Raw genomic sequence first — 20,871 nt, forward strand, 5'->3', positions numbered from 1 at the left:
AGATTGCTAACTCAGCCAGACACGCTGATCTTTAGATTCACAGACACTGTCAGGTAGTTTTCCAAGTGGCTGTTCCGATTTACACCCCGCTATTCCAGAGAGCCCCCCAAAACATGCCCTCTCGACACTAGCTTGATTCTAGCCGCCAGGTTGGGGCAGGCAGAGTGCGTGGAGGCCGCAGCAAGAATGCACAACACGACACGTACTTGACATACCACAGGGGGAGGCCCTCCCGAGGGCCTGCTCCAAGCACCCCAACACACTTGCAGCTGCGGTGTGAACACAAAAGATGAGGGTGTTAACTGTAAAAACACGCTCTCCTCAGTCAATAGTGGCAAAAGCCGTGGTTCTGCCAGGCACGCAGCCCGCCCTGCCAAACAGGAGCCAGGCAAGAGGCATGCAAGGACTAGGCTGGCCTCATGGCTGGGAGCTCCTGTTCTGAGGAGGCTCATTAACACACACACACACACACACACACACACACACACACACACACACACACGCACACACACACACACTCATGCATGCTCACATACAGACACACAGGCACACACGTGTGCACGCGAGCGCACACACGCAGGCACACACATACATACACACACAAGCACACAAAGGCACGCGCGCGCGCACACACACACACACACCTCTTATCCTGAGCAAAGCAAGCATGAAACACGGGAGTGGTGATGGCGCCAAGGGTCTCCTAAATGCATCCTGCTGAGGCCGCTCTGCAGCGCTCTGCTCTTTGCTGCAGCCAAGAGCCAGTGTGGACCAAAAAGCCTGCTCTGGGGACAGGTGGCCCGCGGCTGCACTGCTCCTGGTGACTGCCCACTGGAAGGGCTGTTTCTTCCTTCCGGCCAGGGGAGGAGAAGCTGGGACTGCTGGGTCATTGGTCCTCAGACCTCCGCCCCCTCCCCCTAGCACCGCAGCCCCTCCTCCCAGTGCCCCTGCCCCTGTCCCCCTGCCAGCCCCTTCTCTCCTGCTGCGAGCCTTCTGACTCCTGGTATCCCTTTACCAAGGGTGACGAACCAAGTGAGCTGTGAAAGGACACAATGCCACATAAGCAAAGAAGGGCCTAGCTGTGAGAGTCAAGCCCTTGATGGAGCCCTGTGTATGCTGGCCGCTCTTGGTGGCAGGTACCCTTCAGGGAGCTCAGGGAGCTGTCGCCTGTGTTGGGTCCCCAGCTTCACTTTCTCCCTAGCTCTGAGCACATTGCTAAATTTCTCCTCATCCCCTTCCTCATTTTTTCCCTCCCGTCCTTGTTAATTTTTGAGACTGTTCCACAGAGCCCAGGCTGGTCTCGAACTCATGCACCCCTCAAGCACGAGGATTACAAATGTGCCCTGCCATAATTGACTTATGTAGATTTTTACTGATACAGAGTTTTGCTGTATGGCCCTGGCTGGCCTGGGACTTTCAATATTTCCACTTTAGAGTCTTATTTCCTCATTGACAAAACGGGACTAAGGACGCCGACCGTGGCCAGGTGTGGTTGCACACCCCTGCAACTCACACACTCTGGAAACCAAACAGGACTGAGCGTTCAGGCCAGCGTTGGCTAGCTGAAGGATCCAGTACGGAAGCTCACACGGAGAGCTCACCGCTGTGCCTGGGACACAGTGAGAGCTGGGCAGACAGACACCCTCACTGCTGCGGGCAAAGCCACAGATAAGCCAAAACCTTAAAAGGCCAACGGAAGAGGGGGGATCCCCTCCCCGCCTCCCCGACAGGATGCAGCAGAGATATGGGAAGGTACACACATGAAACCAGACGGGCTGACTGAACATGCATAGTCCCACACACATGAAACCAGACGGGCTGACTGAACATGCATAGCCCCGGCATAGCCCCCAACAGGATCACACTTGCTTTCTTTACTTTGTAAGACCTTTCCCTTTCTACTTTGCACACTTATGTTTGCTGAAACTCCCAACAATCAGCATTAGGTATTTTACACACACACACACACACACACACACACACACACACACACACACACACAGTAAAAACCCAAACTCCCAGGTCTCTCAAAGCCAGAGCCTGACTAGGCACAGCAGTACATGCCTGCAGTCCAGCATGCAGGACACTGAGGCAGGAGGACTGAGAGTTCCCGCCAGGCTTGGACACAGAGTGAGGGCCTGACTGAAAAGAAAACAACACGATTCAATGGTCTGCCAAAGATCCCCACTTGCCAGGCTGAAGGAGTGCACTGGGCCAGGTGGTCCCCGTGTGTCATCTGAGCAGTGGTTGGCAGGGAGGAGCCAGTGGCCAGGTGTGTGGTGCCTAAGGCCAAGCCTGAGTTTGCTCCTGCCTCGGTGGGAGGCCTGGCTCTGCCAACACTCACATGCCATCTGCCGAGAGACACGGGCCCGCTGGAGCCTGTCTGTTTGGCGGCTAGGGGTGGCCATCTGGGACAGGCCGGCCTGCTGGCTTGGAAAGCAGCCTAGGCCCATGCTCTGATTTGCAGGGGCCAGAGGCAAGTGCGTGGGCCGGAGGATGGAGCTCTGTCTAGTTCCCCAGTGTGGCCCCTGCCCTCCTAGAGAGCTACAGTTATGACAGGTTGTCAGTCATGCCAGGGCCTGGCACGCAGAACTCTTCCTGCCCCGAAGTCTGTGCAGCCACTCTCCAGCCTCAGTCTAAGAGCCTGTCCCACCTCTCTCGGAGTCAGGTCACAGCTCCAAGCCTGTCTGACAGAGGAAGAAACCGAGGCATGGGGGGGAGGACAGTTGCCTGTCCAAGTCGTGGGGCCGGTGAAGGACAGCCCAGGACTGTCTGATCCCAACTCGGCCCCGAAGATACTGGTGGCCAGGAGTGGACAGGAGCAGGGCATCCTGGTTCTGCCACTGGGTAACCTTGGAAGAATAACTCTCTGTCTGGCTCCGGTGCCCTCATCTGTGGGCACTGTGGACCTCTGTGGTAAGAGCTCAGAGAAACTGCTGGAACAAGGCCAGCCTGGCGGTCCACTGCTCCTCCTCCAGCTCCAGAGGTTGGGGGCGCAGGGGTCAGGCCTGAGGGCCTCACTGGGGAGCTCTGCAAGGCCTGGGCTCATGGCTGGGGGCTGCACGTGGTCTATAAGTGAGGGAGGGCAGACAAAAGCTTGTGTGGTGTTCATATTTGTGTGTGTGTGTGTGTGTGTGTGTGTGTGTGTGTGTGTGTGTGTGTGCACGTGTGCCTGCGTGTGCACAGAATTTCAGGCTAGATGTGAACTTGAGCTGTGGGCCACTGCACCAGCTCCCCAAGGTCTTGGATATTTCCAAGGTCCCTATATTGCCCATCGTGTCTGAAACCTGCCACAGCCATGGTTACCCTGCTGTGTCTGCCACCAGCTGAAGGTGTCTTGTGTAGCACTGCCACCTTCCCCAACAGAGCAGGTTACTTTGCTGCCTTGGTTGCTCTGTACCCTCAAAGTGTCGCATGGGGCTGTGAGGTGACGGTGTCCAGTAAGTTTTGGTGGGACGATTGTACCTCAGATCTGTGGCCCCGAGGCCAGGGCAGCATCAGCTCCCAGCTATCAAACAGAAGCCACAGCAGGAGAGCCACGCCTGTCCCAGTGAAGGAGCACTGAGGCATCACGGCCCTCCATGCACTTGATAGACTGTCATTTGTCCTTTGAGAGGTTGAAGAGATGGCTTAGTGGTTAAGAGCACTTAGTGTATTGTGCCAGGTGTGGTGGCCCACGCCTTTAATCCCAGCACTCAGGAGGCAGAGGCAGGCGTATCGCTGTGAGTTCGGGGCCAGCCTGGTCTACAGAGTTCCAGGACAGCCAAGGCTACACAGAGAGACCCTGTCTCAGTGAATGAAAGAAAGAAATGAAGAAACACCTGCAGAAGGCTCAGGTGCAGCTCCTAGAATCCACATGGTGGCTCACAGCCACCTTTAACCCCAGCCCCTGGGCCTTTGGTGCCTTCCTCTCACCTCCATGGGCTCTGTACGCATGCCAAAGTCTCAGTTCATATATCACCAACAGGCCCAGTGTGGTGGTGGCAGCGGTGGAGGAGGTCTAACCTGTGTCAGGTGACTCCCTGAGGTGGCTGGAGCCGGTGGCCAGACGATGACGGACAGCGGACAGAGAGAGGCCTGGCCCTGCCTCTTCCTGGAGGGGCCTAATTGCTCTGCAGCTGCTTTGTCATGAATGAGGGCAGGACACCACAAGGCTGATGTGGGCTAGCCTAGGTGAAGGCAGAGCGTGGGGTTGGAGGCTGATGTGGGCTAGCCTAGGTGAAGGCAGAGCGTGGGGTTGGAGGCTGATGTGGGCTAGCCTAGGTGAAGGCAGAGCGTGGGGTTGGCGGCGCGGTGCTAAGCCTGTTTGCTGCCACTGCTGCTGCAAGAATATGCATCTCTCATGAGTGCGCATATGCGCATACATGCACACACATGCACACACATGCGTGCACTCCAGCGCGTACACACACACACACACCATGTCAACAGCATTTGCTCACTTGACCTAAAGCACTCTGAAGCTGGGCTAACTATCACCTCACATTTTTGCCTTGGTGCTCAACTGGCCAGAAAGGTGAGCAGAGAAGGGGGCTAAGGCATGGCTGGAGGACCGCCTGCAGCCTGCGCGTGTGATTTGGGGTCCACTCTCCTCAGCTACTACAAGCCTTGTGCCATCTAGATGAACGCCTGTGTTGGGTGGGGTGACTGTCCTTAGTGCCTCGACTGCCTGCCGGGATGAGTGCCAAAGCTCAAAGCCAAGTCCCTGGAGGTGGTGGCCAGTGGGTCTTTTATGCCAGTATGTGGGCCTGGCACACAGGCATCACCCGTGCGTGGGCCTGTGTCAGCTGGCGGCTGCCTTTCCGTGTCTGTTCAGAAGGTGCTGTCACTGTGCAACTGTTGCTAACTGCTGGGTGGTGGTGGGGAACTCAGAGGCACAGGGCAGTGCGTGTTGGCAGGAGAGTCAGCAGCAGCTTAGGCTGCGGGAGACATGCTCTCAAAACCAAAAAGCACCCTTGCATTTCTGCTGAGGGCCTCCTCTCCGCCGGGGGCTCCTATGGAACTGTCAATCTCAGCGCGAGGGCGGTGGCGCTAGCCCTAAGGTGGAGCGTGCCCTACATCTGGCCACCTATCTCACCCTCTCTCACCCCTGGCAGTGTGGGGCCCAAAGTGTGGGTATGGGATCCATACAGAGCCAGTCAGGGGCCCCGCAGAGGGATTCCGCCTTCCGCACGGAAAGCTATCGGGGTTCAGAAGACCCGGACCGTGGTCCCTGTCCCTAGGACTGAGGAGAACTTGCTGGTGACAGAAGAGCATGGCGCTCACGCAGAGCCAAGCAGGCTGAGGGCAAGAGAAGAGCCATGGTCTGTGCAGAGCCCTGACCTATGGGTGACCAAGATCAGTGAAGCTCTGTGACTTTAAGACAGAAGCACACTGCTGCCACAAATCACTTGCATTGGTGTTGGGGTACAGCAATACGCCGTCCCCCACTGCTGGAGCTAAGCTTTAATACCCGGATGGTTGGGCAGGACAGAGGGATTCTCTGCTCGGAATGGAGTGGGCTGGTTGGTAGAGGTCAAAGCTGCTTAGCATGGCAGGGCTTGCTGCGATGCCCAGGCCTGCCCAGGCTGAGGCTTGGAGTCTTCCTTAAGTCCTGAGGCCTGAAATGACTCCCCATCCTAACACACACACCCCAGCACCTTTGTTTTTTTTGTTTTTTTTTTAAATGCTCACTGTAGTCAATCTCTTGATAATAAGACTTGTGCCCTGAACCGTGAAGTCACCTGCCAGGGTCAGATCCTGGCTTGGCTTCTTATTTGCTACAATGCCGCGCCATGTCGGTTTTCCCCTCTGTGAGACCGGACAGATCTGCTACAATGCCGCGCCATGTCGGTTTTCCCCTCTGTGAGACAGACAGATTCACAGGAGCGCACCAGGGAGTTTGGCCCAGAACCTGGTCACTGGGGGGTGGGGGGGTGGGGGTGGGGCGCGTGGAAGGGGGCAGGGTTTCCGGTGCCTGTCTACCCAGCATGCTCCGGGCCCCACCTACCTCTCGGGTCCTGAAGATGATCCTGTACTGGTGCTGAGGCCCGTGGTCCTTGTGGTCCTCCAGCTTCTCCCGCTTGATGCTCACCGCCACGGGGCCCAGCTTCTCGTCCACGCCGAAGTAGTTGGCGTGCTCTGGGGAGGGAGAGCAAGGAAGTGCAGTGAGACGTCGGGAAGGGGAGGGCACAAGCCCTGGGCAGCCTGCTCGCCGCGTGCCGGGCGGGGCTGAGGGGCAGGTGGCAGTCTCACACAAAACTCATGAATCCAGGGGCTGGAGAGACGGCTCAGTGGTTAAGAGCACTGACTGTTTCTTCCAAAGGTCCCAGCAACCACAGGGTGGCTCACAACCATCTACAGTGAGATCTGGCGCCCTCTTCTGGCCTGCAGGTGTACATGCAGGCAGAGCACCATATACATAATAAATCTTTAAAAACAAAACAACAAACTCATGAGTCTAAGGCCAGTGGAGAAACCCCAGTACTTTAATCTGAGGCACAAGGCAGAGCTGGTGTGTGAGAGTGAGATCACAGCGGGTCATTGACGCAGGGCCACTGAGATTACTCATGGCTCTGTTAACAGCTTGCAGGGTTAGCTCCCCATTAGCTGTTGTGAGGTGATTAAGCCCCGAGGCTACACAGAAATTCTGGGTTGAGATTAGATGTACGGCCCCAGCCAGGTCACATGATGGTGTTCTTAGCAGTTAAATGGACTTAACTCAGCAATGAGACACCCGGCTGGCACACAGTAAGCAGACAGCTTAAATGCTGGCTGTTAGGAGCCCAGGGCCTCAGACTTGTTCAGGGGCCTGACACAGATCCCTAAGTCACGCCTGTGCCTGACCATGCCTCTAGAAATGCTGAGGGTGGCAGCCATAACCGAGCCAGAGAGCCAGGCTTCTGCCCTCCCCTTCCCTAGACAAGGCATGGAGAACCGTACAGGGAAACAGTTCTTTCCGATGTCCAACCCTGGTGTTGGTTTGTTTAACTGTGGTGGCACGCTGCCAGCAGCCCGTGTGACTCTGGTTCAAAGTCTGCATGTTGCTCTCAGAGAAAACTCAAGAATTCTGGGGCTGTCTACCTCCTGTTCTCTGACCCTGGTATTCTGTGTATTTAACTGACAGCCCCTGTTTCCGAGTGCTCCTGGGTGAGTCCAAGGCTAGCCGAAAATAATGGGCGCAGACTAATGAGACTGGGGCCAGACACACGGCATTCCATGCGGGGAGTGCGCTCCTGGAGAGGCTGTCAAATCGCTGCTGGCTTTTCCACCTGTGTGTAGTGCCCAGCACCTCAGAAATGCCGGTGCACGGTCAGTGCTCAATACACACTAAGGTAACCGTGAGCCTCCGTGGCTACAGAGGAGTCAGTTTAGGAGGCCACTTAAAAAATGTTGGGAGTACGCACGGGGCTTCCTATGTTGTCTTTGAAAGCGCTTTGACGCTAGCCTGGCGTCTGTCCTCCTGCCTCAGCCTCAAGCTGGGATTTGACTGTGCATTGCTGTGCCTGGCAGGAACTGGCTGCCTGCGGCACCTCCCCCCCCCCCCGCCCCCTCTACTTTCTTTCCCTTTGGAGGCACGGTCTCCACACATAGCTCAGGTCTACCTCAACTAGAGATCCCGCTGCAGTGGCCTCCTCAGTGTGGGCACTCCCTCTCACCCCTCAGGCATCCCAGCAGCGTTCTGTTAGCTGGCCCTGGAGTGGCTGCTGTCACCCCTTTGCTGTTCATCTCAGTGCCATTTTGGTCGGGGTATGGGATCCACTTTTTTCCCCCACGAGGTCAATCTCAGGGTAAAAAGTGGCACGAGTCGGACACCCCAACCCACAGTCCGGCTAACTCCAGAGACCGTTCGGAGCCCTGCGGAGGACCCGGCTGACATCTGCTGCTACACTCGACAAAAACTTCTTGGTGCTGCTGGGGCCTGGAACTCGGGCAGAGTGCCAGGTGGCAGCTCCATTTTCCCGGCACCCTCAGGAACGAGACAAGGTCGGGTGAGTAAGCGCTGGGTGCATTTTCTAAGACAAGCTGGGCGCCCCCCACCCCCAGCCCCTCGCCCTCGTCACCTTTGCCCACGAAGTAGTCCTGGTAGTACCGGGCGCCCAGGTCCACGTGCTCGATGCTGTACTGCCGGGGCCGGCTCTGTGTCCTCTGCTGCTCCTTGGGTACCTCCAGCACCGAGATGCTGGCGTTTGTGCGGTGGGTGCTCGGGGTGAGCTCCGCGGCAGGAGGGGCGAGGACGACGTGGGCCTCGCTGCCGCCCCCCGGGGAACCCGCGGAGGCCCGGGAGAAGCTGACGTTGCGCTCGCGCTCCCCGCCGATCTCGTTGCGGAAGTGCGGGCAGCTGAGCAGCAGGTCGTTGCTGTTGTCATCGCCCGGGTCGTGCTCCAGGCTCTCTTTGCAGTTCAGATCCTCCGTGCTGGTGAAGGCTGGGTCGGGGGCCCCCAGGCTGTGGGCGCGGGACGCCGTGAGCGTCGCCATGGCCGAGGCGGCCGAGGCCCCTGTGGTGGTGTTGCGCCTCTGGGCCCCCGACACCCTGTTGGCGGCCGCCTCGTTGAGGTCGAACAGCATGCTCTGCACGTCGAAATGGGCAAAGCTCTTCTGGCAGACCCACGGCCTGCTGGCCTCTGGGGGGCTTCGGCCCTCCTCAGTCTCTCCCAGAGGCCGCCCCACTTCCCCCTCAGGCCTGCTGCTCCTCAGCTTCCTGAAGATGGACGAGTCCACGGTGTCCCCACCGCCCAGTCCCCGCACCGGTTTCTTCCGGGGCTTCTCCCTCTCCCTGAGAGGCTGCAGGCTCTCTCTGGCGGGCTGGCCGTTGCGGGGCTCCCCCTTGGCCCCACAGCTGCCCCCGGAGAGGCTGCCGGGATCCACCCGCAGCAGCTCGCTGAGGTTGTGGGAGCCCCGAGCCTCCTCTGGCTGCTCGCTGCGGAACTCATTGAGGATGTCGAAGAAGCTCTGCTCCGGCACGCCCTGCACGTCGATGGAGGACGTGCTGCCGTACTCGCGGAAGAGAGGCAGCGCCCCAGGGTGCCGGGCCCCCCGCGGCTCTCCCACTTCCTCTACGTCACACTCGCTGAGGGTGATCTCGCTGCTGCTCCGGTGTCGCAGAGGGAGGAAGGCCCGGCCGGGGGACCTGGGCCACCCATCCTGGAATTCTACGTCTTTGGACCTTCTCCTGGAGAGCCGGTGGAAGGCTCTGGAACCTGAGGGAGCTGGGGTGCTGGAGGGGAGCTGTCCGTTCTGTAGGTTCCTCGCGGAATGGGTCGCTTTGGTGGTCTTCACGCCGTCTGCGTCCTGGGAGGGGCTGGGATTGCTCTGTTCTCTCAGGGCATCTCGCTTGGGCGGCCAATCAGCCACTCTGGCACGCACGCCCATCTTGGGCATCGCTGGGGTGGTGGGGCTAGGGCGGGTGGTGGCAGTGGCTGGGCTGTCGCCAAAAGGCTGGGACATGCTGCCGTTCTGGGCCCAGAATCCCATGGGAGTGTAGTCCCCAGGGTGGGGCCCGGGGAGGATGTCGGCGGCCCTGGCCCCACAGCTGGCTGCCAGGTCCACACCATCATTAGGAAGAGGCCGATAGGTGGTCATAGTCCTCGGGCACTGGAGTGCTGCTGCCCCTGGAAAGTGGAGGTGCAAGTCTATGGGGTCCCCCGGCCCTCAGCCATTGTTCAGGCCCGCCAGTCCTGGAACAAAGGGTGCTGGCCCCCGAAAGTGCACTTGAAGGTCGTGAGCCTGTAGAGTCCAATCCTTCACCATCGCTGTGGACGGCGGCACGGGGACAACCTCAAGAGGCAGGTAGCATCCAGGGGGCTCCAGATGCAGTGGCTCAATGGGACAGAGAGAGCAGCGGCTGCTGCTGCTGCTGCTGCAGGCCGTGGCCTGTGGGTGGTGTCGGCGGCTTCCCAGCCATGCTGCAAGAGAACGGGGAAAAAGTGAGATGTGAGCAGTCCGCGCTATTCCCCGAAGGCAGGAAACGTGGCTCCTCTGAGGATGAGACTGCTTTACTCATTTGAAAAGACTCAGTGCTACGGAGTGAGCCTGCCCGGCCTCCCCACCCTCCCACAGCAGGCGAGGTCCTGCTATGTAGGTTTGAGCTGGTCAGAAGAGACTGTCCGGCCTCACGCTCCCAGGGCGGGGATTATCTGCTCACACAGCCGTATGTTTTGTGGTCCTGAGGAGTGAACCCAAGGCCAGTGCCGGCTAGGCAAGCACTCCGCCACTGAGCTTATACCCCCAGACATCACCCCTCACTGCTTTAGAAGGATTCAGTTAGCGTGTGCGTCTGCTCCTGTTCGTCAGAGCGCGTGTGGAGAGGGTGGACAGCAATCTGTGTGTGGGGTAGGGAATCTGCTTTATCCTGCCACCACCTGAGGCTTCCGGACTCGACAGCGCAAGCCTTTACCCACTGAGCCATCCTGCCAGCCCCTCTTTGCTTGAAAAAACATTAGTTTTACTTTCTGCACTTCCCGGAGCTGGAACTAACCTCTCCAGGCCATGCCAGGAAGATGCTCTAACGCTGGCTGAGCTTGAGCACCAGCAGCCAGGGGCTCATCCCATCCACAAATACTTTTCAGTCCACATCTCTAGTGAATGAGGTCTTTTAAAAAGGGGGGGGGGGGGAAAGCCATGATGATCTCATCCCATCCCCACAGCAATTCTCCAGACACTCTGCCCGCCTCGGGTCCTAGGCTCGGCCATCTCAAAGGGGCTTTTGTTGAGTTGGTCTGCTCAAAAGGGGAGCCAAGCAAGTTCCCCACTGCTCCGGCGGATGCTCTTCCTGTCTCACCCACTCTCTCTTCCTTTGTCCTATTGCAACGCTTGAGGACGGACCAGAGTCCTGTCCTGGGTGATGGCGTCACCCAGGCGTCCCAGGAGCCTGTGGTTCCCTGTCTTTTCTGGAATCTGAAGGACTCACTGCCCACCCAGCTCCACAGCCTACTTAACCTGGACTCCCTGCCAGGAAGGAAGAGAGAACAGCAGATGAACAAACCAGAGCCCCAAGATTCACAGGGATTAACACCCAAGAGCTTCCTTGCTGAGTGCCCTACCCCCAGAGACTCCATGCCACTTCCAAACACCTCCTCCTGCTCACAAGGCACAGAACCTGGCCCCTGACTACTCTGAGCCACCCGCATCACCTTCCCTGCCTTTCCAGGGTGCTTACGAGCCGAGCCACCCCCCAGGCCTGCCACCCAGTTGCTTTCTTGCGATTTTTCTTAGCAGTTACCACCAGGTGAATCTGTCCGCTCTAGAGTGGTCAGGGCCCTTCCTCACACCACAGCCCGGGACCTTCTGTCACTGTTAGCCTCATTCTGACCAGAGGTGACGCACACTCTGGTGCACACTCTGGTCCGATGGCCCGCAGGGAGGGAACTGCCACCTCTGACGCTCCCCTGAGTCACTTCTCTTGAATAAAACTCCCTGCTGGAGGAGGGGAAGTGGCCACCACCTGGGTCGGGAGCTGCTGGCTGTCCCACAGGCCCTGCCTCTTCCTCCTCACAGCGGCACCGACTTCATTCTGGACAGCACAGTGCCGAATGGCTTGAGCACCTGAGTAGAAGTGACCTGCAACTCTTCTGTCCCTGGCCTCACCTTAGTTAGTGCTCTACTGCAGTGAAGACACGTCATGACCCCCGCAGCTCTTATGAAAGGAAAACACTTAACCGGGCCTGGCTTACAGTTTCAGAGTTTTAATCCATCTCTGACTGGAAGCATGGCAGGCGAGCAGGCAGGATCCAAACACAGCAGGAAGAGACACTGGGACTGGATTGGGTTTTTGAAAGCCCAAAGCCCAACCCCAGAGGCTTACTCCCTCCAACAAGGAAAAAACCTGATCCCTGTCAAGTAACGCTACCCCCTGAAGACCAAGTGTGGTGGTTTGAAGAGGAACAGTCCCCATAGAATGAATGCCTGGCCCACAGGGAGTGGTGCTGGTAGGAGGTGTAGCCTGTTACCTTGCCTCTAAAGTTATCCCTGATCAGCTCAATAGAGTTGCCTGCACCCCTGAGACCGCAGGAATGAAGCAGGCGTGGCCAAGGTTTGAGGGTCCCCTAGGATAAAGGGCCATGTGGCCAAGAGCAGCAGCTTAGGTGGGAGGCCTGAGCAAGTGTTTATGGAACTATGGGTAGGAAGTAGGAATTATCCCCAGATAGGAATTATTATGGCAACTGGCACCGGATGTGGTGTTGGGAGGTCACGAGGTAGTTTGGGGGGTGAATATCTGCCCAGCCCCAGGTGAGATAAGGCTCATCTGAAACCTATCAGGTGTCTGTGTCGTTTATTGATTACGATAGCGGGTTGGATGATATCACCACAGTAATTAGGCTGATGACGGCAAATATTAATAACCGCGTATTTCTACAACAGCGGCCTTGTTGCAGGACGTGTGCCACTGTGAGGGTGGGCTCTGAGGTCTCCCATGCCCAAGCTACCTGCCCCCCCGCTCCCGGTGTGGTACAGGGTCTCTCCATGATGCCTCAGGCATCAAGATAACAGCGCTCTCAGCTCTTTCTCCAGTACCATGTCTGTCAGCGCGCTGCCACTCCTCTGAGGGGCTAATGCTCTGGAACTGTGAGCGGCCCCAGTGAAGTGTCTCCTTCTGTGAAAGCTGCCGCGGCTACGGTGCCTCTTCACAGCAGTGCAGCTCTGGCCAAGGCACCAACCGGTCAGCTATATGAGCCTAGGGGTCATTCTGATTCAGACCACAAGTCCCTCAGGCTGTGCGTGGCCACCCTGGCCCTGACCCCTCAGTACTTGCCATGTGAGGAAGTGGAGACCCCGTGTGCACAGGAGTCACGCAGTGGGCATTTCCTTACTCAGAGTGAACTTACAGCAGAAAGCTAAGAGGGGGACGTGGAGGAGGGGCGCGGAGCAGCACAAGAGGGAGGAGGTGGACAGGGGTCAGAACGGTCTATTTCCTGTGGGTGCCCATACGCGAGGGGCACAGGAGCATCCAAGACACGTGGGAGATGATGCGGGGGGGGGGGGGTCGGGGGACCCAAACCCCAGGAGAAAACAGGGAAGGAAAAGGGGGAGGCCAGGGCACCCACTGTGAACGGCACAGCAGGGGCATGGTCCTCACACCCCAGCCCAGATCACCTCAGCTCAAAAGCAAGCCCCATCTGAAAGGCAGAGGCAGCAGCAACAGAAACTACTGTGCACATAAGAGTCCGGAAGGAATTTCAGGGAAGCACTGGGTCTGAGCTTCTCACTTCCCTGCTTCCTATGTCCCTCACAGTTATCAGCTGGGTGGGTGGCACACGCCTTTAATCCCAGCACTCGGGAGACAGAGGCAGGCGGATCGCTGTGAGTTCGAGGCCAGCCTGGTCTACAGAGTGAGTCCAGGACAGCCAGGGCTACACAGACCCTGCCTCGAAAAAACACCAAACCAAACCAAACCACCCACACTTACTTCTCTAATTGACAAATGGCTTCCTACCCCTGTGATGGGAGATTTTGAGGTGTCCTAGCAGCACAGGAGGAGGCAGGCAGGCTTGGCTCTCCACGGTACACACTGTCAGCTTTCCGAATCACGTGCCTATGTTTCCTGTCTATTAATGAACGCTTTACTTCGTCGAGAACCTTGCACGGGCTACACGGGCACTCTGCTGCTAAGCCACAACTAGGCCTGAATATTCACCCTCCATCTCTCTCTCTCTCTCTTTAAAGATTTATGTATTTATTACATATACAGTGCTCTGCCTGCATGTACACCTGCAGGCCAGAAGAGGGCGCCAGATCTCACTATAGATGGCTGTGAGCCACCATGTGGTTGCTGGGAATTGAACTCAGGACCTCTGGAAGAGCAGCCAGTGCTCTTAACCTCTGAGCCGTCTCTCCAGCCCTCCCATCTCTCTTTTTAAAGACAGGCTTTCACTATGTGGCTCAGGCTGGCCTTGAACTTGTGATGCTCCTGCCTTAGCGTCCTCTGGGGCCCTGGAACTGCAGGAATGCTGGGATTGTAGGTGTGATCCACCACGCCTAGACAGTTTTATGTCAACTCGACACAAGCTCCAGTCATTAGAGAGAGAACCTAAATGAAGACAATGCCTCCAGGGGCTGGAGAGGTGGCTCAGTGGTTAACAGCGCTGGCTGCTCTTCCAAAGGTCCCGGGTTCAATTCCCAGCACGCACACAGCAGCTCACAGCTGCCTCTAACTCCTCTTTCAGGAGAACTGACACCTTCTCACAGATATACATGCAGCCAGAACCCCTATGAATGTACATAAATGAAAATAATTAAAAAAGAAAGAAAGAAAATGCCTCTATAAAATCTGGCTGTGGGCAACCCTGCAGGGCATTTTTTTTTAAAGTGATTTATGGGGAAGGGCCCAGCCCACTGTGGGTGGAGCCATCCCTGGGCTGGTGGTCCTGGGGTCTATAAGAAAGCAGGCTGAGCAAGCCATGGGGAACAAGCCAGTGAGCAGCTAGCTCCATGGCCCCGGCAGCAGCTCCTGCTTCTAGCATCCAGCCTTGCTGCTCTCACAGCCTCTGACAAGAGAGGTTAACTGTGAATGAGATAAGCCCTTTCTTCCCCACGTTGCTTTTGGTCACAGTTTCATCACAGCACAGAAAGCCTCAGACAGGAGCATTACTGAGAAACCAGAGTGAGTGTCTGCAAAGTGAGAGGCAGGCTGGACGTGGGGAGGGAAGCTGTCACACTCTCTGGTGACCGGTGGGCCACACAAGATGGAGATGTGCTTGCTCACATCCACTTACGAACTGACTCTACCATTAATCACGGGGATGCTCCCCAGGGTGGCCTGTGCAGAGCTGCGCTCGGGGGAGGGCTGTGTGGCCCAGGTCACAGTGAGGCTGGGTGGGACAAGTGGCGGCTCGGCTGGGAGCCTGGCCTGCGGTGGCATGTGTTTCCTGACAGATGGGCTCTATTGATGGTATTTGGCTTTTTAATTCTGTGGACACTTTTAATCACACCCTGCTGTAAATACACGGAGATGCTCTTTAGGCCTGTGGGGGTATGCACAGATCCCTTCCCCAGGCATGTGACTAGGTCTGTGCTGTTCTGAGTTTGGTGGTGCCTCCAGCCACTGGGGCGTGCAGAGTTGCCCATGCCACAAAACCCCTACGTCTTTCCTGTGGGGAGTCCGAACAGGACAGATGCACAGTGTATGCCTGAGAACCAAATGGCTGGGTGCCACAGACCGGTGGCTGACAGTGACTCAACATCACCCTGAAGTGGGGAAACTTTGCCCTTTCAGGCTGAGAGTCCCGAACTGAAAATCTGAAACACTTTAAGTGTCATGTGGGCAACGGTGACACACATCTCTAACCCTAGCTTTGGGAGGTAGAGAGGCAGTGAGGGTATGAAGGTCAAGGACATCCTTGGCTGTATAGGAGTTCAAGGTCATCTGTTACACGAGCGCCCCCTGTCCCCATTTTTTAAAGGTTTAGGTACCAATATGATGTTACAAATGGAAAAATCCACTATTGATTTCTGGTCTCAAGCATTGTGGCCTCCACTTGCACGCCTTTTCTTTCAGGGAGCTTTTGAGGGAGTTTGAGCCCCCCCTTACCCCCTCTCCATTATGGAAATAGGGCAGGGTGACAGACCTTGTGAGAGGTTGTACATCCAGGGCCTACAGAGGGTCACTCAGGGGCAGGAACGCTGGCTTGGCTTTTTCCTGCGCGGACGAACGCTGGCTCCCTGTCACTGCTCCTCACCTCCTCCTGCCCCTCTGGCCTCCTGCACACAATGTGCCTGACTGCAATGAAGTCTGTGACTCCTGGGACCACAAACCAAGCAGGCAGCTGGGGATGAGTGAGGAGGAGGGGAGGGGGCAGAAAGGCTGGGCAGCCCAGGGTGAGCAAAGGCAGATGTGAATGGCAGTGGCTAAGAGCCAGCAAGACCCACTGGGCAGCAAGTGGCCAGACTCCATCAAAGGCAGCAATGATGATGTGATGATTTCCTAACTAGGGAGCTAGGGATGGCGGCTCTAGACCTGGTTAAAGAGAGATAGGGCCATGACACGAGGGATGCCCTGTTCTCTCCCACTGTGGTTCGGTAAGCTAGCTTACAGCGGGCAGCTAGGAGGAGACTTTCCTAGAGTATCCCGTTGACCTGAATCCTTCCGTGTTATTGGCTGAAATGAGGTCATGTGGCCATTCCAGCTGTACGGAGGACAGAGGACGACAGGGAGAGGCAGAACCATCCATCCTGAGTTGTCCTGGTTGCCCGTGGGCCAGTGGAGGTTTTGGGGGGCAGTCAGCTTGTGTCCCCAGGTTGCCACTGTGAAGACTGGAGCCTCTGGTGGAGTGGATGCTCCCGACTAAGCCTCCAAATGTTCGGGGCACATCATAATGGAGAGCTGCTCCTTTTGGGGCTCTGGTGTCTGCTATAGGCTCAGGGCAGGGCGAGGGGCAGACGCAGGCATCGGATACGCAGTTGTCCGCCGTGCCCCTCTCCTTTCCCTGGGCTGCCTGTTTGGGAACCTGCCCACTTGCCTGAGCCCCGTGGCTCCGTCCTCTGCTCAAGAGCAAACCACGGACCTAATCTGGCCCACTAACACCAGCAAGGTCTTGGTTGGGATGCTGGCGCTGAAGACCGAAGTGGTCTCTTGGCCGTGAGGAGAACAGTCCGTGAAAGGAGCTGAATTCAAGCTTGACAGGACTCGAGTCTCCACGTGCGGCCGGGCGTGCAGCTGGTCCTCTTCCACATCTCGCCACCAACAGAGGCAGGCTGTGTAAGCGCAGCTGCGGGGACCACCATCTTCCCATGGGCCAGGGCTGCTAACTAACTGCTGTTTGCTAAGGCCCACAACCCCCACAAGGCAGCAAGCGGGGCACAGACAGAGGAAGCGACGTGCCCACGACCAGGGCGTCTGACCAGATCCCTGAGTTTCGGCCCCAGCAACCACAGGCAACATGCTGGACTCTGCGGTTCCCACTCAGAGGGAAGAGATGGGAAAGACCCCTAGACCCAAACATTCCGCTGTTCAGCTGCTTATGATGTCACTGGGAGCAACTCGCTGACACGGCAGATAGAACTCGCCCTATCTCCACGTCCACAAACGCTGTCCCTTTCCCAGGATAGTCAGGATGAGCTAAGCTTTGCTGCAGTAACAAACAACCCCAGATATGCTGCAGGGCACTCAAGCATATGTGGGCTTGTCACAGGCTGGCTGATGGCTCTCTGCTTGTGTCACCTTGGCTTCCAGAACAGAGCAGCTTTGCCTAGGACCACGGCCTAAGGTCAGAGGAGACAGGAGTAGCTAAAACAGCCAAGCCTCCTGCTCAGGAACAACATTCCTACATCCCATAGGCCAAATCAAGACGTTACACAGGCAGTACCGACCCCAGTGGGTGGGTCACCAGTGTCCACATCAGCACAGAGGGCAGCTGCCTAGCTGTTTCTGCGGCATCTGAGTTGAAAGGCGCCTACTTTACAACAACTGAGACCAAAACTGCCCATGCCGTCCTCCCACATGCCCTCTCTCTCCTCTCTCTCCAGTCCTCCACACCAGCTCCGGGGACCCTACAGTCCTGTCTCGGCCGCAGGGACTTCTCCCTGGACAGCTAGGGTCAGCTGGGTGTGGTTTTCTTCTGCTGCAGCCCTAGTTCCCTTAGACAGACGACCGAGCTCAGCGTTGTCACCTTAGCCCCATGCTCTCTCATAGCCAAGGAAGGAGGATCGCAAGTTTAAAGCCAGACTGGCTCCCCAGTGAGCTTCTGTCTCAAACACACACACACACACACACACACACACACACACACACACACACCTACACACACACACACATACACAAACACACACACACACCTACACACACACACACACACACAAACACACACACACATACACAAACACACACACATACACAAACATACACACATACACACACATAGACACACACACACACACACCCCAAAAAGTGTACTCGTTCAGTCAACCAGTCCCAGACACACGTGACTGATGTGTTCGCTGTGCCAGCTCTGAGCATCTGAAATGCACCCATCTTAATCAATGCATCCCTCTCACACAGCCCAGGCTGACCTTGAATTCACAAAATAGCAAAAGATTATCTCAAACTCCTGCTCCGCCTGCCTCAGCCTCCCAAGTGCTGGGATCTTCCCCCCCGCCCCTTTTCTTTCTTTTTGGTTTTTCGAGACAGGGTATCTCTCTGTTAGCCTTGGCTGGCCTGGACTTGCTTTGTAGACCAGATCCGCCTGCCTCTGCCGAGTGCTGGGATTATAGGCGTGTGCTACCACCGTCCGACTAAAATGTGTAGCCCAGGCTGGTCTCAAACTCGTGATTCTCCTGCCTCCGCCTCCTTCAGCAAATCCTACCGGCTTGTGCCACCACGCTCCCAGCCTGTACTTGATACTACTTATTTGTTAAGTCCCCGCTGTAGGTGTGAGGGAACCACTCTGAGCAGGACAGAGAAGCCAGGGAAATGAGAGAAATGGTCATAACTGCACAGTGAAGGAGGGACTGTAACTGTGAGTACCGAGGTCAGCGATCTGCAGGATAGGAGGGAAACTGTGTCGGCTTCCCAGCTCTGTGAGGACCCCAGCTCTGTGAGGACCCTAGCGCTGTGAGGAGCCCAGTGCTGTGAGGAGCCCAGCACTGTGAGGACCCCAGTGCTGTGAGGACCCCACTCAGTGCTGTGAGGACCCCAGTGCTGTGAGGAGCCCAGTGCTGTGAGGACCCCACTCAGTGCTGTGAGGACCCCAGCGCTGTGAGGAGCCCAGTGCTGTGAGGACCCCACTCAGTGCTGTGAGGACCCCAGCGCTGTGAGGAGCCCAGTGCTGTGAGGACCCCAGCGCTGTGAGGAGCCCAGTGCTGTGAGGAGCCCAGTGCTGTGAGGACCCCAGTACTGTGAGGACCCCAGTGCTGTGAGGACCCCACTCAGTGCTGTGAGGACCCCAGCGCTGTGAGGAGCCCAGTGCTGTGAGGACCCCAGCGCTGTGAGGAGCCCAGTGCTGTGAGGACCCCAGTACTGTGAGGACCCCAGTGCTGTGAGGACCCCACTCAGTGCTTTGAGGACCCCAGCGCTGTGAGGAGCCCAGTACTGTGAGGACCCCAGTGCTGTGAGGACCCCACTCAGTGCTGTGAGGACCCCAGCGCTGTGAGGAGCCCAGTGCTGTGAGGACCCCAGCGCTGTGAGGAGCCCAGTGCTGTGAGGACCCCAGTGCTGTGAGGACCCCAGTGCTGTGAGGAGCCCAGTGCTGTGAGGACCCCAGTGCTGTGAGGACCCCAGTGCTGTGAGGACCCCAGTACTGTGAGGAGCCCAGCGCTGTGAGGAGCCCAGTGCTGTGAGGAGCCCAGTGCTGTGAGGACCCCAGTGCTGTGAGGAGCCCAGTGCTGTGAGGAGCCCAGTACTGTGAGGACCCCAGTGCTGTGAGGACCCCAGTGCTGTGAGGACCCCAGTGCTGTGAGGAGCCCAGTACTGTGAGGACCCCAGTACTGTGAGGAGCCCAGTGCTGTGAGGACCCCAGTGCTGTGAGGAGCCCAGTGCTGTGAGGACCCCAGTGCTGTGAGGACCCCAGTGCTGTGAGGACCCCAGTACTGTGAGGAGCCCAGCGCTGTGAGGAGCCCAGTGCTGTGAGGAGCCCAGTGCTGTGAGGACCCCAGTGCTGTGAGGAGCCCAGTGCTGTGAGGAGCCCAGTACTGTGAGGACCCCAGTGCTGTGAGGACCCCAGTGCTGTGAGGACCCCAGTGCTGTGAGGAGCCCAGTACTGTGAGGACCCCAGTACTGTGAGGAGCTCAGTGCTGTGAGGAGCCCAGTGCTGTGAGGACCCCAGTACTGTGAGGAGCCCAGTACTGTGAGGACCCCAGTACTGTGAGGAGCCCAGTACTGTGAGGACCCCAGTACTGTGAGGAGCTCAGTACTGTGAGGACCCCAGCGCTGTGAGGAGCCCAGTACTGTGAGGAGCTCAGTACTGTGAGGACCCCAGCGCTGTGAGGACCCCAGTGCTGTGAGGAGCCCAGTGCTGTGAGGAGCCCAGTGCTGTGAGGAGCCCAGCGCAGTGAGGACCTCGGTGCTGTGAGGACCCCCCAGCCCCACAGACAATGTATAAAAGAAGGGACGCTTTGTTCTGGCACACAGATCCACTGTATGGTTGCTGGCCATGTCCCTTGGGCCTGTGGCAAAGCCAAACATCACTGCAGGGCGTGCTCGGTGGGACAGAATTGACCACAATGTGGAGAGAAAGGGGGGGGGGAGAGAAAGAGACAGAGACAGAGACAGAGAGACAGAGAGAGAGACAGAGAGAGCACACACACCAGGGTTCTAGTACCCCAACATGGACGTGGCTCCAACAATCTAAGTTCCCGCTTAGGCCCACAACCTTCCGACAGCCCCTGGGTTAAGAATCTAGCCTTCAGCAGCTGAGCCCTCAGGGACCAGTCTAGATCTAAAGCATGGTAGAGGGTCGCTGGGAAAGCCTCGCAGGGCAGTGGGCCGGGTTCTCAAGCCCTGCCCGGCACTGGAGACACTAAGAGTTTTCTGAAGGTATAGATGTCTACTTATGCCCGGCCCAAGAAGTTTTGAGCCAGCTACTGTGGTGCACAGATCCGAGGGTGTGTCGTGAGTGCCACAGCGCATGTGTGGAGGCCAGAGGACAAGCAGCAGGAGTCAGTTTCCTACCATTTGGTCCTGGGGACAGAACTCGGGACGTCGGGGTTGGCAGCAAGTGCCTTTGCCCCACAGCCATCTCACTGCTACCCCCACACCATCCAAGCCCTCCCTGCCTATCTTTTAAAGGCTTCGTAGCTAGACAGGGTATGGTGGTGTGGAGGCAGGTGGATTTTCGAGTTCAAGGTCAGCTGGTTTACACAGAGAGTTCTAAGACAGAGTGATAAGTCTACATGGTGAGACCTTGACCCCTCCCCTCAAAAACAGTAAGCTGAGCGATGGATTCCAGTATGCAGCTAGCATGG

General features: G+C 57.3%; 1 protein-coding gene across 1 annotated transcript in view; it reads right to left on the reverse strand.

The window, feature by feature from the left end:
• The window catches only part of Sipa1l3 (signal induced proliferation associated 1 like 3), an 86,852-nt gene extending 77,085 nt beyond the window's left edge, over positions 1-9,767 (reverse strand). The window contains exons 1-2 of the mRNA XM_051162778.1: positions 8,043-9,767; positions 5,990-6,120 (exon numbers count right to left, since the gene is read on the reverse strand). Of these exons, the coding sequence (XP_051018735.1) occupies positions 5,990-6,120; positions 8,043-9,561 (1,650 nt within the window). The 5' untranslated portion in view covers positions 9,562-9,767. The remainder of the gene's footprint in view (positions 1-5,989; positions 6,121-8,042) is intronic.
• Between the last annotated feature and the right edge of the window lie 11,104 nt (positions 9,768-20,871).

Source organism: Acomys russatus, chromosome 19 (genome assembly GCF_903995435.1).
Source record: "Acomys russatus chromosome 19, mAcoRus1.1, whole genome shotgun sequence".
NCBI lineage: Eukaryota > Metazoa > Chordata > Mammalia > Rodentia > Muridae > Acomys > Acomys russatus.